Source organism: Macrosteles quadrilineatus, unplaced genomic scaffold, assembly GCF_028750875.1.
Source record: "Macrosteles quadrilineatus isolate MER2022 unplaced genomic scaffold, UCM_ALF_1.0 Scaffold_5__1_contigs__length_97177068, whole genome shotgun sequence".
Lineage (NCBI taxonomy): Eukaryota > Metazoa > Arthropoda > Insecta > Hemiptera > Cicadellidae > Macrosteles > Macrosteles quadrilineatus.
Genome location: NW_026542598.1, coordinates 66591322 through 66609971, shown reverse-complemented (window position 1 = coordinate 66609971; position 18650 = coordinate 66591322). Strand labels below are relative to the sequence as shown.

The following is an 18650-nucleotide window of genomic DNA, read 5'->3' as shown; positions in this document are numbered from 1 at the left end:
TGTTTTACCTTTAGTTTATGTTTTAAGTGGGCTTGTAAATAGTTCCTAAATTCCCAACTTTTAAGGAACGATTCATTTAAGCATACTTCATAATAAAATTACAACCTAACTGTCAAAACTCCACTTTCTAGAATAGTCTATCAATAATGTTTTACAATAATGTTTCTGTACAGACATAGTGCAGGATGTAGCATCCAAGGGGCTGGCACTTGTATACGAGAGTGGAGACGCCCAATCACAAGCCTCGCTTGTCAACCTTCTCGTAGATCAGCTGACTGTAGGGCGACGTACTGTGGCACAAGTCACCACAGACACTAAGCTTTTTGAGGAGGGGTCATTGGGAAAAGCACCAACTGGGTATGTAGCCAGGCAATACGTTTTGTTATTAGAACATCTTTTTTGAGTACCGGTAGGAGATGAGTTATGACCAAGCGTGCTTGTTTAGTGGTTGGAGGGCAGAACTAATTGTCTAGGTACCCCGTTTTTAGTGCAGGCCTTTATCTGACGGTCTCTGGTTTGATTCCAAGCGGAAGCGATATTGATTCTGGACCCAGATATCTTTGTCATTGGGCTGTCAAATAATTAATGGTATCCAAAGAGAAGATGGAATTGGCTTACTCTGGAACTCGCTAACCCGGTTGGGCAGTGGAACTGGCTAACTACGGAACTGTCCAACCGTCCCACTCCGGTTCCTAAAACTTCTGTTCTGGTGTCATGGTTGATCACTATAGGCTGTTAGTTGTGATAACGCTGGTACACTGATGACTGTTCCATTGCCAATTTAATCCTTAGGTCCGTCTAGAAATCAAAAAATGTCTTGTATCTTAGGCAAGGATATTTTTCCCAGGGACAACTCCTCATTTAAAGCTAAAAGTTGTGAGTTTTCTTAGTGATATTAATTTTTTTTTTTAGTTTATAGTACTTTTTAGACAGCCAAATGATAGATACTTTTTTTGTTCAGGAGAAGAGATATCTAGCTTTATTAAATATAGCCTAGCTGGATTAAATTTGGTAAAGCCTTTAACAGATTTTACAACAATTATTGTTGAGTCCTGAACATTTTGGTTCGAGCTAAAATTTTATTTATTCAGCATCTCATTTTATGATGTGTAACATATGGCTAATGAACCGTTGTGAAATGCATTTATAGAAATATTGGAAACAAATATAAATTTGTGACTATTTTCAGAGGGAATCTGTCAACATATAAGGAACTTTGCTCTCTGGCTTCAGACCTCAATCAACCTGATTTGATCTACAAGTTTATGCATCTTGCCAATCATAATGCAATCTGGAATTCAAAAAAGGTAATCTTTGCCCTGTTATTGTTTACAGGGTATAAATTTAGTGTTTAACTTATTTTTATTATTATATGACTTCATCTTGTGGTAGTATAACAAAAAAAGATTGCCTACGTTGATCTCTGTCCCAAGAATCTTACTTGTGTATGTCACCTCTGATCTGTCTCTGTATTAGAGATTACCCTCCATAAAAACTTATATAATTTTTTATTAAAAAATGTGATAGAAATATTCTATATTTCTCTTAGTACAACCTCAGAATGACTGTCTATACAATGTGTTGAATTTGTAACAAGTAAGAGTGTTGCAGGGGGCTGCGTTTGGTTTCTCATCCATCGCCAAGGCAGCCGGAGAGCAGCTAACGGCCCATCTCCCAAAGATCATCCCTCGACTGTACAGGTACCAGTTTGACCCGACACCCAAGATCCAGCAGAGCATGGCCTCCATCTGGCAAGCGCTGGTGCCTGAGACCAACAAAACGGTAAGGAGTAACAGCACTTGACAATAAGTGTGAGTATGATTTCACTGCAGAAACTAGCAACATTTTTAACTATTGGTTTTCCAAAAGCTATATTTTTGCTGTAAACGAACCTGAGCTCAATTTGAATTAGGATGTAGTGTCTAGCTCTCAGACATTTATTGTCTTTGGCAATTCGCCTAATTAGCCTTTTGACACTCGTAGAAGTCTTTAAAGCAAGAGCCTTGGCCAGTTAAATTTCACTACCACTAGTGGAATGTGGTTAGGTTTTTCTAACTGTATACTAACCTAACCTAACCAAACCAAAGTTTAATTCACTACCACTACCACTTCTACTGCTAATAATATATTGCTCTTAAAACTAGTGGTAGTGAATTAACGGAAAAGGTCTGTCATTACTGGTGTCGTAAAGACTATCATTATATGAATCTTGCGTTAACATCTATTAAACTAAACCCTTACATAATTATTCTATTTGAAAAATTAAAAATCATGATTAAGAAATCAGAAATTATCTAGAAATTGAAATTAGTTTTGTTGGTCACCATAATTAGTTATGGCAGTTGCTAAGATGCTAGTCTATCCGATATATATTGTAGAACTGACATTAAGCTACAATTAATTAATTTGTTCTATTGCAGGTTGAACTCTACCACAAAGAGATATTTGAAGATTTAATCAACAACCTAACGACTAACCAGTGGAGAGTGAGAATGTCTTGCTGTTTAGCTCTGTCAGATTTCCTTCGAGCTGGTGGAAGCAAAGTTTTTCAGGTTTGTCGTTACTTATATCAATCCTGTATTATATCCAAGTTTTACACTTTTCTCAGTAAATTTGTTTGAATTTTTTACTATATTACATTGTTTCAAAATTATCCTGATAAGAATAGGTGCAGTGTTTGCCAAAATTAAATTTACGGAAAGTAAATAAAAGAAGCGTCTTATAACTCTTAAAACATATATTTACACTTATACTGTTACTCACAAGACGGTACAAAATAAATTGTAAGTGGTGATCGATTTTGATTGGACACTCCAATCATCATCAGACCCAATAGGCGAATGACAAGAGTCTTGAATGGCGTCCCTACTTATACCCTATTGGCTACCGGAAGTACCGGCCAATACATTTTTATAAGTACAACTGGAATCGAAATTTACTTGTTCATTAATCATCTTATTTCTATTTTTTAATTTTTCTTTATAAATATACAATTCTTCCCAAACATTCATTACATATCCTTTCTTACAATTCTTTAAAATACATAGACTATCCTCCATTTTTCCTATTGAGTGGCCATTTTGTAATAGGTGTTGTGCGACATTTGATCTTTCTGGTTTGTTGTTCCTCCACGCATATATGTGGTTTTTGAAATTTAAATTGAATTTAAAAGGAGATCCCAACAGTTGTTACAAATTGTTTGGATAACTTTTGGGAACCATTGTATGTGGGCTTCCTAACTTTTTTTAAGATGTAGGCTGAATGATTTATGCCACCTCTTATATATTAAAAGAATTTGGTTTTTCTTTTCCGAGTTCGTTTGGCTCTTCTACCCGACCGATTTTCATCTTTGAGGTCTCAAATTGAAGGTTAACACGCACAGATTTCACATCAAGCATCGACATATATTTAGCCACTATATTACTCAAACAAAAAACATAAATTTGATTTATTTTCAAATTCTTTATATTTTGACTTAATATCAATATTCATTTCAACGCTGCCCAGCAGCATGCTCTGGGGAGCGAGCTAGTCTAGTGGTTAGAGCGCGGGACTTCGGTGCCTGAGGTCCCAGGTTCAAATCCCACCAAATCACCAATGGATTTTATCTAAGTGATAATGCCGCAATCCCTAGGTCTAGCCTGAAGTAATGTGAAAAACAATCCCGGGCTCGTTCCTAGCGTCCTAGGACAAAAAAAAATGGGTCCTCTAGTATTATTTAAAATGTTTTCTGTTATGACTGGTTTAACTTAAGTCCATCACTATTACCAATTTAAATGTGGAAGCTATGGTATTTTTATATTTTACAACAACAACGGACTAGTATTGTAAGAGACTCGCAGTTATCCGTAAACAAAGTACAATCAATGCTAATTTGTTATGTTTGACGGTTATGACAGGATTGTGTGGACATGATGCCCAAGTTGTGGAGTCAGTTGTTCAGAGTGATGGATGACGTACATGAAGGGACCAGACAAGCTGCCACCTCCACCATGCGAGTCTTTTCAAAGGTAGGTCTCATTGTTGTTTATTGTCAATGCGATTTAGGATAAATGCAGACAATTTCCATTACCCATTATTAAAATAGAAAAACTATTCCCAATTCATTGTTTGTTGAGCTATTTGTTACGTTCATAGTATACATGTCAAATTTTCTGACTTGTTCCTTTAGTGGATACCCCGGTTTCAGCTTAAATTGAGCTATAATCATATCCTTCAGAGTTTAAAAACTGATTTTGTGTTATGTTATGTGTTTATTGTGTGTGAATCATTTGATAGAAGCCAAAACATAATCCATTTAAATTAAAAACTAAGACCAAACAAATTAGAAGCAACAGTTAGCCTAATATAAGTGTTTGATATCAATTCAAGAAAAAAATTGCAGGTGTCTCATGTATTAAACTGTATATAAATTAAATTACGATGTAAGCTGTTTTGCTGTTGACAGCTGAGTGTCCAATGGTGTGACCCGGACAAGGGCAAGACAGGGGAAGCTATGGTGAAGACCATCCTGCCTACTATACTGGAAACAGGCATCACTCACCAGGTGGCTGAAATACGAGCTGTCAGGTTAGTACACAATTGGGGTGCAAAAAATAAAGCATGTTTTCAACATTTTCTTGTAGAATGTTGATTTGTCAAGTTTAGTTAATTTCGTTTTCATATATGGCCAATGAATGTATATTCCTCACCATAGCCAAAGTAGGATAAAATGTATACTGTGATCAATACCTGATTTTATTCAATCCCTCTGTACCTGCAGTGTACAGACAGTCTCCCAGTTGGTGAAGAGCGGAGGTCCTCTGCTGCGGCCCCACCTGCCCCGCCTCATCCCCGCACTGCTAGAGGCTGCGGGGGAGCTGGAGCCATTGTCACTCAACTACCTGAGTGTAAGACTAGCCGGGGACCAGCGCAGTCAAGACATTGTAGACACCATGAGAGCATCTGCTGCCAAGAGTCATCACACCACTGAGACTGTGTCCAAGGTAATGCGAACCTCTGTGTTAAACTTATATTTTATTTTATTTATTGTGTTTATCCACAATATCGGTGTTTTTAGGTTTTTTGTAAGGGAAATTCAGATACAATAGGGAAGCATCAATTAGATAGATAGTCCAGTGACAAATCTTGGGTCTAGAATTGACCTCACTTGAAATCAAACTAACAACTTTCCAATTTTAAGGTTTGGCACCATAACCACTATAAAGCTCTAAAACCCATTCAGCAATTTGAAAATAGATAGCTTTGAATTAACACAAATAAACTATAATGATTTAAAAACATTGGAAGCAACAAAAGATTTCTCCATCAATGGAATGGTTTTTTTCTAAAGAACTCAAACTGATTTTCACAGCTTTCACACTAAAAACTATTACAAACTGAATTTGTGACTTTGCCTATGACAGTGTATCCAGTACATTGAGCCTGAGACCTGCGCCGCCATGTTGCCTCGTCTACAGGAGCTGCTGTGTGGCTCGATAGGTCTCGGCACTCGTGTGGCTACAGCTCACTTCGTGGTCCTGCTCTCCCATCATCTCACCATTGAGCAGTTTCAGCCTTACGTCGGTATGTATTTAGAACATTACACCAAACAAAACAGTAACACAACTTGTCCCCTCGCAGATTCTGCTCTTTAAAATAGCTTTGTTTAGTTTATTTATTTACCAAAACCAGTTAGCATTCACCTTTTTACCTAACAAATATATTAGTCTTTTCTTTGTTTGATGGGTATTTCATAAGAAACCTTAAAAGAGGGTCCAGAAGTTAAATATTTAAAAAATAATCACTTTTATAAAAGAAAATATTTATACAAACTTGTTGACACTAGGTACTAACTACTAATTTCACTAGTTATTAGAGAACTAGTAGAAAAAATCATTCACAATTATGTTGGGTGTTGTGTAGGTTATTTTAGGGGCTTTAGAGATTTATTTTAATTTTAAAATCTGTTCAAAAGTAAAATGTTTTGTAATGAATTTCTTGAATTTCAGAATATTCTAAATCACCACTGTCGTGTGCAAGTTATTCACTTACAAAGGGTGTACATTCATTTGTTGTTGACTCATCTTCTTTTTACTTTTGCCAGGTAAACTACTGTCCTCCTTGTTCTCTGGGTTGACGGATCGTAATTCAACCATCAGACGAACCTACGCCAACGCCATTGGACAGCTAGTGCGGTCAGCCAAGTCATCCAGTGTTGACAGACTGCTGGAGAAACTCAAGACCAACTATCTTGAGAAAGAAGGTCAGAGGTGTATTTTAAGTGCAAATGACGATAAACTTGGTAGTTTGACTGTGTATTGTTTTAAGCCACTTTTTAAGTACTTTAGTGTACAGTAAATTTGCTAGTCCGACCCATTAATTGGATTAGTCTTCTGAAATATAAAACTAATAAATATAGGATGGAGAGGACACAGCTAACTCACCTGATGAAAGGTTGCAGACGAGTCAAAGAACAAAAAAAAGATCAAAAAATAAAATCTCACACATAATATACTTAATATTTCGCCTCTTTCAGAGGCTTCTTCAGAAGTAGGCCTAGATGGTAGTTGTTAAGTATATTATGTGTGTGATTTTATGTGTTCTTTGACTCGTCTGCAACCTTTCATCAGGTGAGTTAGCTGTGTCCTCTCCATCCTATATTTATTAGTTTAATCCAAGCTAAATGCTTTTTCCTAAAAACATCTTCTGAAATATAAACGTTCTTTTAATTTCTCCTGCAAATTTGGCTATTTCTATAGCTAGGTATTTAATAATTTTACTGCTTAAGTAAAAAATAGGCTATGCTTTTAATTTTTTTTCATGAAAAGTTTTTTTTACAAAAACTGACTTAGGGACACTTGGCCCACCATACTAGGAGACTTGGCTCATACTATTGAACTAAAACACATAGTGTGTTTTGGAGTTAATTGTCATGTTTTTTAATGTGTTTCAATATTTAATCAATATTTTTTAGTACTTTTCATTGGATTTATTAAATATCCAATCAGGCAAATGGGAATCCATTTAGTTTGCAGGTTTGCTGTGGTGGGGGTATTGTCTTTAAAAAAATAGTCCAGGACTGGAAACGTGAATTTTAATATAATTATTCTTATTCTCTCTTTTACTGGAATCAGCTTTTCTCGTGAGGGGCAAGCTCATTGACGGTGGATTTGCGATAAGCAGCTTGTTCTAATTAACTTTTTTTTCAGATGAATCGATGCGAACAGCTGTTGGACTAACTTTACAAGCCATGGCCAAGCACAACCAAGACGCCATCAAAGCTAGGGCCGATCTGGTTATACCCTTGGTATTTTTTGCCATGCACACATCTAAAAACAAGGAAGGTGAGTGGCAATTATGTTACTAAGACTATTTATATGAGTGCATTAATTTTATTCCTAATAAGAAACTGTGCATCCTTGATTGTATGAATGTTATTTTGGCTATCTTTAAAATTTTTCCAACATTCTCGCTCATCACTCATGAAGCCTTACACTCAGCAGATTCTCTGATTAGTTTCTGCTGCACGATTCCCATCTGCTTGCAGAAAACCTATAACACTAACACTTTGCCGTTAGCTTTTAGTGGGAGAGTCAGTAATATTGTTGCACCCTTTTAGAGATGTAGCAAATGGAGACAGATTGCTTGAGTTCTGCTGTGTGACTTGCAGGAGTTGGCCCATTGCCTATCATTTCTGACACTTGGCTAATGTCTATCGGATGTTGAAAAATTTACTGTTGTAATAAACTTCAGATGCTGTGACAGTTCATAAAATCTCTGCAAACATATTATCGTATAGGCTACAACAATAATTTTTTTTTTTTAGTTAGTACAATTGTAGGATGACCAGCATTCCATCAAAATAAAATGTAATGACACTTCCAGGTTTTTCAGGTTAAGAATTCAAATTTCCAAGCCAATTAACTTGCTACTCAAACAAGTATAAAATTTACTTATTTTTACCTTCCTACTAGTACATTAAAACTCCTTTTAAGGACATGAATAATTTTTTTAGAGCAAAAGTACCTAGTTTAGATATTCAAAAAAATTCAAAAAACTTGTTGGTGTTGTTAAACTCCTGACCAGAGATAAATCCAGTTGTAAATTCAGAATGATTCAATATAATCCATTACTAAAAAAAAAAAACTAAAACTATCCTGTACTTCTAATGCACAGACCCAGTGAGTGTGACCAGCTGGGACCTGTGGCAGGATGTGTGGCATGAGGTCAGTCCAGGTATGGAGGCAGCTCTCACCAGACATCTGGACCTGGTACTGGTGCTGCTGTCATCTGTCATGAAGTCACCGTCATGGCATGTAAAGGCTCAGGTCAGTAGTATAGTAACTGTGGCAGGATGTGTGGCATGAGGTCAGTCCAGGTATGGAGGCAGCTCTCACCAGACACCTGGACCTGGTACTGGCTCTGCTGTCATCTGTCATGAAGTCACCGTCATGGCATGTAAAGGCTCAGGTTAGTAGTATAGTAACTGTGGCAGGATGTGTGGCATGAGGTCAGTCCAGGTATGGAGGCAGCTCTCACCAGACACCTGGACCTGGTACTGGCTCTGCTGTCATCTGTCATGAAGTCACCGTCATGGCATGTAAAGGCTCAGGTCAGTAGTATAGTAACTGTGGCAGGATGTGTGGCATGAGGTCAGTCCAGGTATGGAGGCAGCTCTCACCAGACACCTGGACCTGGTACTGGCTCTGCTGTCATCTGTCATGAAGTCACCGTCATGGCATGTAAAGGCTCAGGTCAGTAGTATAGTAACTGTGGCAGGATGTGTGGCATGAGGTCAGTCCAGGTATGGAGGCAGCTCTCACCAGACACCTGGACCTGGTACTGGCTCTGCTGTCATCTGTCATGAAGTCACCGTCATGGCATGTAAAGGCTCAGGTCAGTAGTATAGTAACTGTGGCAGGATGTGTGGCATGAGGTCAGTCCAGGTATGGAGGCAGCTCTCGCCAGACACCTGGACCTGGTACTGGCTCTGCTGTTATCCGTCATGAAGTCACCGTCATGGCATGTAAAGGCTCAGGTTAGTAGTATAGTAACTGTGGCAGGATGTGTGGCATGAGGTCAGTCCAGGTATGGAGGCAGCTCTCACCAGACACCTGGACCTGGTACTGGCTCTGCTGTCATCTGTCATGAAGTCACCGTCATGGCATGTTAAGGCTCAGGTCAGTAGTATATAACCAGAGTTGATCAAAACCTTGTAATTAAGTAATGTTCATGTGGATATAAAAAGTCCGAACAAAGACTGCTGCCAAGTAACTGTGTTGTGTTTTTGTTTTAGCGAATTTCCCATATAGGGAATAAGCTATTACCGTAGTACTCATGGTAAGACCTGGACGCGGGACCGATTTTTTTTTTCGTTTTAAGGTCCCTAGAGGCCAAAAACACCATCCGTTCAAATTCATATATATATATATTTATATATTTATATATTTATATATATATATATATATATATATGTGTGTCCGTCAGCACGATAACTCGAACAAAAATGATCCGATTTTGATGAAATTTGGTACAAACGTGTAAACCTACGTTTATTTGAACGAGTTCGCGATCCAGCATGATCGGACCATGGGAACGGGTGTTTACGGGGGGTTTTATGGGGTAAAAATAGGTTTTTCCCATTTTTGACCCAAAAAACATAAAATTTAGCAATTTATTTCCAAACCATTTTGTAGAGCTTAAAAAAACAAATAATTTAGTATATTGAAGCGTTATTATGCGCCTAATGGTTACTGAGAAAATTCCAAAAAATTGTAAATTTAAAATTCCCATGTTATTCTTATGGAGAATAAGTAAACTGTTGTAGTTTGCTTGTTTATGAACATATTTTGATCAAATTTGGAAAATGTTTTTATTTCTTACTAACTATTAACATTTTACAAAAAAAAACAGTTTTACCCTCCCTGATGCAGCACACCTAAGTACTTGTTAAACTAATTATATTTAAATCGGGAATAAATGTTATATTTTTAAGTAGACATTTCAGTGTAAAAGCAATCAGTCAAATGGAAATTCGCTTAGTCTGCAGGTTTGCTGCGGCGGGGGTATTTTTTCTATCGCTACTAGAGACAGTTTGTATGTGCAGTAATCTAATCTAACATGTAACATTGCAGGCTGCAAGGTCTATAGAGACAGTGGCCAGCAAGGTGGGAGCTACACTGGAGACAGACAAGAGAGATCAGCTGGTAGAGATGTTGGTGTCTGGACTGGCAGGACGCACCTGGGACGGCAAGGAACAACTGCTGACAGCGCTCAGCTCTCTCTGCAAACACTCCAAGTCAGTCTAGACACTTTTTGACACAAACAAAATTGATTTTTATTTATTAGAAAACTTGCTTCTTATGAGTGCTCAGTAAAAAATATGTAGTTTGATTTCTTCAAAGTAATGGGAAATGTAATATTTCCAAGATATTGAGAAATATAAACAAGACAAAATAGTAGCTAATTTTGATTCCATAGCTTTTAAAATGAGCTTTCATTGTTTGCATCGCTAATTTTAAAATTGCAAATTGACTCAACATTTTGTCATCTGTCCAGGAACCTGAAGGATTCTCCAAGCGCAGTAACCATTGTTGATGCTCTACTAAGGGAGTGTGGTAAAGAGAAGATATCCTACAAGTCCTGTGCTTTGACAGCGCTAGGAGAGGCTCTGGAAGCCTTGGAAGTGGACCGGTTCCCTCAAGTTTACACTATTGTTCAAGACATTCTCACTAAGGTAAAACACTACACTCACATTTAGAGGAGTTCTAGAGGGCGTGATTGTGTACAGATTTACTCTTATGTTAGTTACAAGTGTCATTCGTGCTAATTTTTTTTTTTTTTTTTTTATTTAGGATCAATCTTTAAAGTATTAAATTGTAAAAAACTTGTATGAATTGTACAGGATGTAAAAAAAAAAAACAGGTTTATAGTTCGGCCGCTTAGAAAACGACCTGCGCGCTAATGCTAAACCAATGCTGGGGGAGGTCGCTTTCTAAGCGGCCGAACTATAGTACTATAGTTCATTGTTATAAATTAAATTTTAGTAGTCTTGATTATCTGACCTACTGTGTTATTTGACTTCTGTGGACAATTGCTGTGTTATAAATAGACACAGAAACATCAAATACCAAAGTTTTAATTCCACAGAACCCAAATTTTTAAATAGTATCATAGTAACTTGCATTTAACGTGTGGGGCTTTTTTTTTTTTTTACTTGAACACTGCAGAACTTTACAATAATTTTAATAAAACTTAGTAATTTAGTTTTGAAGTATAAAATATTGATTAAAAGTATAATTGGTTGTTTGAATAGTATTTGTAATTATTTTTCTAGGAGTTGGACAATGAAGAAAATGAAAAGCAAGAGGAAGCCAGTAAAAAAAGAGAAGAACTGCTTGTATTGCGTGAATCTGCTTTTATAACATTAGGAAAAGCTTGGCCAAAAAATCAAAAAACACAAGGTAAATTAAGGAAAATTATCTTCTTATTATTATTATTATTTTTTTTTTTTTTACTTGGAAACAAGTTTATTTCTATATTTTAGATGGATTTTGATTTAAGGATGTTATGTTATAGCCAAGGGTATTATTTTGCTTAGAACTTTCTATATCATCTAAAAAGTAGAACATTGTAGACATTGTGTATTTTTATTCTTATCAATTCTTAGTGGATTACTAAAAGATGTGTATACATACAAATGACACTACTATTTAATTTTTAGTTTACTAAATCAACTAAAAATTAAAGCTGAGTTAGGTAAAGGTTTTGTCCAGAAAGTAAAATGTTTCTGTATGTCACAACACTCACAACCATCAAAAACCTGATTGTATTGATGTCCAAAATTGCTTTTATTGGAAGGGTCTCATTCTCAATAATTAGTGATTGCTACTCCCAATATCATGATAGTACTGCTATCCGAAACACTAACAATTAAATGTGAACTGGCTGTTTTTCCACTATATTATAATAATTATATATGGGCCCTTCTTCCGGTAACCACCACAATAGTATAAGATGCGTAAAATAATTTTGGTCAACCCTTAGTCAGTACCCTTAGTCAGTAGAACCCATCATATCCGACCTAAAAATTAACAGCGTCCTCCGGATATCCGACCATCTACTTATTTCCTGTCTAGGGTAATAATGCTGAGCGTGATCTATTAACAGAAAGGAAGATCGCGGATGTTGCCGTAATGGCGGCAGACAATCACTACTGTCGCCGTTAAAGGGTGTGCCGTCTTGCGGGAGACGATAACCGAATTTGCGAAGTTACGCTCACGGGTGTTGTTGCAGTCGCCGGAGACGTTACTTAAGTCTCGGAGACTACAATTATGCTCACGGGTGTTTGCTGTGGTCGTGGGAGACGATTACCGATGTCACGGATACAGATATCACGGCTCCTCCAGATATCCGACCATGGCCCGGTCCCAGCATGGTTTAGTGATCCACTTTTAGTGATTGGAAAACTATATTAAGGTTTTCTTAACAAGTCCATATACTTGCCATGAACTTTTTTGGCTGCAGCTCGGATAACTTTCTCATCGGTTGTCCCTGCCACTCGGGATACCAGCAGCACTGGCCAAATACCTTAACTTTTTCCCCAAAAATATTGGTTGTTTTTTATGCTGAGTGGTGATACCTTATGAGTGTTTTTGATACTAATATTATTCCGAGCTGGTGAAGAGAATCTTCCATAATGGCTGCCAAGCGAATGAAGACTGCTGATTAAAAAATCAGGCTGTTCCTGTTAGACAACCAGCCGCAAATGAGTTACAAACAACATCGTGCAATTTTTTTATCAGTTAATAATTTTCTGTGGAATGTTTTCCCACAGCTGAGTTCCGAGAGCCAGTGGTGTCTCAGTGCGTCTCCTGCTTAGAGAACAACACTCGTTCAGTTCAAGTCAAGATCATGGCGGCCATGTATAGCTTCTGTGAGAAACTCGTCTTCTGGGACCTGGTGACCCCCTCTAGCCAAGACAAGCAGGCTCTGCACTCTATTGTAGAGAAGATTGCGCCTGCTTTGAAATACGCTCTTGGTAGGTTTGAGAAGAGCGAGCTTACTGTTGTTTAGGATTTTTTATTTAAAGTTGCTTTACCCATGCATTGTAACCGTAAGAGAAAGTAGAAGGGAATCATGTAGGTAGTATTTTATAAGTATTGTACCATAACCATAAGTATAACCATAAGTATAAGATTGTCACAACAGATACTGTAGACAAGACAACACTCCTTTTTCAAAGTTCTCTTTGTCTAATTCAATCAACTGTATGGCAGAGTAAAATCAATAACTTATTGAATTAGTTTACATTATTTTCTGCCTAATGAGGACAACATTACATACATTAGTGATTATAAATACCCCCGCCGCAGCAAACCTGCCGACTAAGCGAATTTCCATTTGTCTGAATTGATTTCCAGTTAAATATATTTTAATAACATTAGGTTTAACGAGTACCTAGGTTTGCTGCTACAAGGAAACTAATAAAGTGTGTTTTTGAGTAAAATATTGATAGCTTAGTACAAAATAAATAAATTTGTTAAGTTTGATCAAAATATATCCATAAACAAGCAAACTACAACATTTGACAATATTCTCCATAAGAATAACATGGGAATTTTAAATTTACAATTTTTTTAATTTTCTCCGTTACTAATAATCGAACAAAAATACTTTTGTATACTAAATTATTTTTTTTTTTAAGCTCTTTAAAAAGGTCTAAAGAGAAATCGGGAAATTTTGTGTTTTGAGGGTCAAAAGTGAGAAAAACCAATTTTTACCCCATAAAACCCCCCGTAAAGCCCCGTTCCCATGGTCCGATCTTGCTGGTTCGCGAACTCATTCAAGTTTATCCCGCTTTACACCTTTAAACCAAATTTCATCAAAATCGGACAAAAATTACTCAAGTTATCGCGTTCACGGACGTATATATATATATATATATATACATATATAAAAATTTGAACGAATGGTGTTTTTGGCCTCTGGGGACATCAAAATGAAAAAGTAAATCGGTCCCGGGTCTAGGTCTTACCGTGCCACCTACGGTAATAGCTACTTCCCTATAGGGAAATTCGCTAAAAATCAACTGTTAACTTAATTTCTCTCTGGAGTTGAATTCAATCAGATGTGCGGCAAAATAAAATTTACAACTTTGTCAAAATGTAATCAGGTAATTGTAAAATGTGCATTTTATGTTCTTTTCCCTTCTTTTTGTCATCTAGTCCTATCTGAAAACCACCTTGAAGCTTAGGGCTGTCCATGGACCTAGCTCTAGGGAATTAAAGGACATGAAAAGACGTGTATGTTGACTGGGGTCATGATCTACCTTTGTGTGAAATTTCAGTCCAGTCGACTCCGTATTTTTTGTATACGCCCTGACCAGTACTTTTATTCTTTATAAAATATTATTCATGTCAATGTTATTATTTATTACTATGATTATTATGTTATTACCGTATTTGATTATTTTTCATCCAAACCATTCCATCTGATAATTGTGAAATAAATCCCATAGAAATCCCCCCCTAATTATTGAAAGTTAGCATTTTAGCTTACAAGAGTTATGTGATTAATTAGTTTTCATGGGAGCAGTAAAAATTAGTAAGTAAATAAAAGTATTTACACATTTTGATTTGGTTTAAGTTTAAATTGATTGATTCTCTAACCAACTATTAATGTTAACAAATAATTTTGATCTGTTTTTTCTATGAATGAAAACGGCCCAATTATTAACTCGGAATTACTTAAAATAATTACATCAAGAACAACACACTGTAATATATCCAAAACTCAAAAGATTATTTTTTCATCTATTTTTTCAATAGTATTCTTTACATCATCTGTTTTAACTTTACTACAAATTAATTTATTATTGTTAGTATTTACTTTCTGTACCAGTTTAAACACGGGTTGCCGGAAGACTGCCCCCGAACAACTACCCTCCCAATCAGGTTTCTACGTCATGTTGACGTCAGAGATCGGGGGGGCAGTTTTCCAGTCACGGACACTCAAATTTAGTTGTCAACAGTTCTAAAGTAACCTAACCTAACCAACCAAACTTGCTGTAACATGTCAAAATTCTGTTTAATATTCCCCACATGTCTTTTCTGCTATCCAACGGAATTACTCGAATTAACATTACAGTTACATAGCATAATTTTGCTAGGGGTTAGTATTCCAGTCGCAGACACGGCTTCCATATTGGTTAGTTGGCAGATTTTGTGAAGTCACGTTTCACCTGGGGGGGGGTTTTCCAGGGGATAGTATTCCGCATCCCCTTAAACACAGCCTGACAATAGAAACCTAGTTTCTGAAAGCGATTGTGAATAAAACAATTTATTATATATCCTATTGGCCATTGGCCTTTTCGAACATTTAAATTTAGTTGAGTTCCTAAGAGATTTTGGTACTAATTAGCCTCCCATAAGAAATGTACAGGGAAGAAGTTGCTTTTGTGCATAACTCAAAATATACCTCAGATAAATAAATGCCGATGTTTGATGGCAAATCTGTTTGTGCACACCTTAAGACCAAAATTATAAAAATCGGTCTTGCAAACCGACTTGGAAAAGAAAACCAATATTTTGATTATGCCTATTTATTTAGATTATTAGTTTTGCTATTTTGTTACAGGTATTTCAAAACATACACAACTAAGAAAAGAAGCTCTCAATGTTCTCTTCTTGCTTGCCAAAAACTGCAAAAGTGAGTAAAGAATTTCTATTCAATTGTAGAAAAAGCTTTTCTGATTTACAAGCTTTTCCAAGTATTGATTTGTATTGTGAACAACAATTCAGAAATCTCTTTTCTTTTGACCTAACATATTGTTAAGCACAGCTTTTTATTTTACCTTTTGGAGAACGTTTTAAGGCATTAGTTGCAAGAATATTTTTCTCCTTAATGTAGAAGCTCTATTAAATAAGAAGCTATGGAACAAACTTAAAACTAACAAATAAGTTAACAAATTTAAAGCTATGGAAGTTCAAAATATAGGTTTAATTCTATATACAGTGTGTCCCGTAACTCTATACCAATATTTTAGGGCATTGTTCCTGAGTAAGAAACATATCTAAATAAATATCATATTTAATTGTCTTGAAGTCCTTAGTTAACTCACATAGCCACAATTTTATTATTTTCACTTTTTTTTAAAGTAAAAGATACAAAATTGAAACTTTGCACAAACATTTATGACAGCTAGGCAAAGCTAGACAAAAATTATGAAAATTTTTCAAATTCATAAAACAAAATGGCGACTATTTAAAATATTTTTTATTAAATAATTCAAAAACCGTTGATTTTACAAGAGTTTTAAATGGCCGCAATTCGTCATAATTTTGTTGTAGCTTTGTCTAGTTGTCACAAATATTTTTGCAAAGTTGCAATGTTTTTGTAGATTTAACAGCCGCCTACGATACCGTAAACCATCGAAGACTCTTGGAAAAAGTGTACAGCATTACCAAAGACTATCAGCTGACTTCAATGATAGGCACTTTTCTTCATAACAGGCGGTTTGTTATGTCCCTTCAAGGCAAGAAAAGTAGATGGAGGAATCAAAGAAATGGATTGCCTCAGGGTAGCGTCTTAAGGCCTTTTCACACCGGCGTACTGGACGTACTGTACGTACAGTTCGTACAGTACGTACTGTACGCGGTCCTTTCACATCGCACAGAAACTTTCAAAACGTACATTTGTTCGTTTGCAGTCAGACAAGTAACACTGGCTGAGCACGTGGTTTGGAAGTGTTCACTGCGCATGCGCGAGCCCATGTACGCCACGTACGTTTTAGAAAAATCGCTCTCCGAGCGATTCACACAAAACCATCGCGTACGTACTGGACGTACAGTACGTTATGTACGCGCGGTGTGAACGAACTCATATGATAACATGGGCAGCGATTTGTTGAAAAAAAAAAACGTACCAAACGTACAGTACGTACAGTACGCCGGTGTGAAAAGGCCTTTAGCCCCAGCTCTTTATAACATACAGTGTGGTAGAAAAGTCCCGGAACGGTTAAATATTTCAAAAAAATAATGCAGATAGAGCTAAATGACTTGGTAGAAAGTTACAGGGCATAAAACTCTATTTTAACACATATTCAGTGATTCAATAACTCTTCAGGGGGACGTCCCAGAAGAAAATCTTAAATGGAAGCATAGGTCAATATGCACATCAAATTAAAGGTCTTTTTTAGTAGAATACAATGCCGCAAACCGCACTTCAAAAGGTTGATCCTGCGCAAAATGACAGTTGTTCAAAGATTCATTTAATTTACATTGCTATTATACGCTTTCACCACAGCCCTAGGAATTGGAAGAAAATTGTTAACGTAAGAATAGATCGATATGCACATCAAATTAAAGGTCTTCACTTTTAGATTACGATGCCGTAAATTCAAGCTCAAAAGAATGCCTGAGTAAAAAATGGCAGTCGTTCAAAGATTCAAAATGGCGGATTCAAGAAATCTTTGAACATCTGCCATTTTGCGCAGGATTAACCTTTTGAAGTGCGGTTTGCGGCATTGTATTCTACTAAAAAAGGCCTTTAATTTGATGTGCATATTGACCTATGCTTCCATTTAAGATTTTCTTCCGACTCCTTCTGGGCCGTCCCCCTGAAGAATTATTGGATGACTGAATAGTGAATATGTGTTAAAATATAGTTTTATGCCCTGTAACTTTGTACCAAGTCATTTAGCTCTATCTGCATTATTTTTTAAAATATTTAACCGTTCCGGGACTTTTCTACCACACTGTATATACTAACGACCAACCGTTACCAAACGCTATTATCTTTATCATTTTACTATATTACAATCCAGGGTCTTTATTTAACTTTGTAATGAGGATGGGTAAATTAAATTTATTTTTTCTGGTTTTCCACAAAGTTTGTTTAGTTGAGTTAATGGAATCAATGTTTAGTTTACCAAGCACAATCCTTGACATGGTGTTTTCCTATCAAAATCTAAATCTGTGACTTTTTGATTGATAACTTGACAAGTTAATCTGTTGAAGACTCATTCAAATCATCTCTTATTTGCTCGTTGCTCACTAATGATTGACTTTTTCAGAACTGAACGAGACATCAGAGCTTATGATTTTAGAAGCAGTATTCAATGAACCACTGGAAGAATTAAACAAAGACAGCAGCCCCGAGATAAAATCACGTGTGGTTGACATGAAGGATTTTTTTAGTGGTGTGAAGAAAGACTGAATAGTTTTTGTTTTATGTACATAAAATATTGTACTTTTGAGACATTTATTTAAACTTTGTATTTTTAGATCTTTATTGATTTGTACATTAACAAGTAAATAAAGTAATTTATTCAGTTCTCTTGTGTTCATTCCTTGCTTTATTGTCAATGGTTTTGCTACCCAAAAAGACCCCTGGTGCTGGAAAAAACATAATTATTCCATTTTGTAACTACGGATTATTAAAATTGTATTATTATTTTTTGTAAATCAGTTGTAATTATGGTAATACTTAAAATAAAAGGTGTGAGCAGATGAAAAAATAAACACTAATTTTAGTATTTAATAAACAAAAAACAAAATACCACTACAGAATTTCTATCTGGTTAAAATTACAAAAAGAAAACAAGAACTAAAGTGTGATAAAATATTTAAAAGCTATAAGATAAAATATACAATGCTAAAATGTATTGA

At 36.0% G+C, this 18650-nt stretch overlaps 1 protein-coding gene across 1 annotated transcript in view; it reads left to right on the top strand.

Moving 5' to 3' along the window:
• The window catches only part of LOC128995666 (proteasome adapter and scaffold protein ECM29), a 43515-nt gene extending 25202 nt beyond the window's left edge, over window positions 1-18313 (top strand). Inside the window, exons 29-45 of the mRNA XM_054420683.1 lie at window positions 174-357; window positions 1190-1307; window positions 1612-1782; window positions 2421-2552; window positions 3900-4010; window positions 4448-4569; window positions 4763-4985; window positions 5406-5565; window positions 6086-6244; window positions 7191-7325; window positions 8158-8309; window positions 10116-10279; window positions 10540-10717; window positions 11318-11444; window positions 12818-13021; window positions 15619-15690; window positions 18056-18313. Of these exons, the coding sequence (XP_054276658.1) occupies window positions 174-357; window positions 1190-1307; window positions 1612-1782; window positions 2421-2552; window positions 3900-4010; window positions 4448-4569; window positions 4763-4985; window positions 5406-5565; window positions 6086-6244; window positions 7191-7325; window positions 8158-8309; window positions 10116-10279; window positions 10540-10717; window positions 11318-11444; window positions 12818-13021; window positions 15619-15690; window positions 18056-18198 (2555 nt within the window). The 3' untranslated portion in view covers window positions 18199-18313. The remainder of the gene's footprint in view (window positions 1-173; window positions 358-1189; window positions 1308-1611; window positions 1783-2420; window positions 2553-3899; window positions 4011-4447; window positions 4570-4762; window positions 4986-5405; window positions 5566-6085; window positions 6245-7190; window positions 7326-8157; window positions 8310-10115; window positions 10280-10539; window positions 10718-11317; window positions 11445-12817; window positions 13022-15618; window positions 15691-18055) is intronic.
• The last annotated feature ends 337 nt before the right edge of the window (window positions 18314-18650 follow it).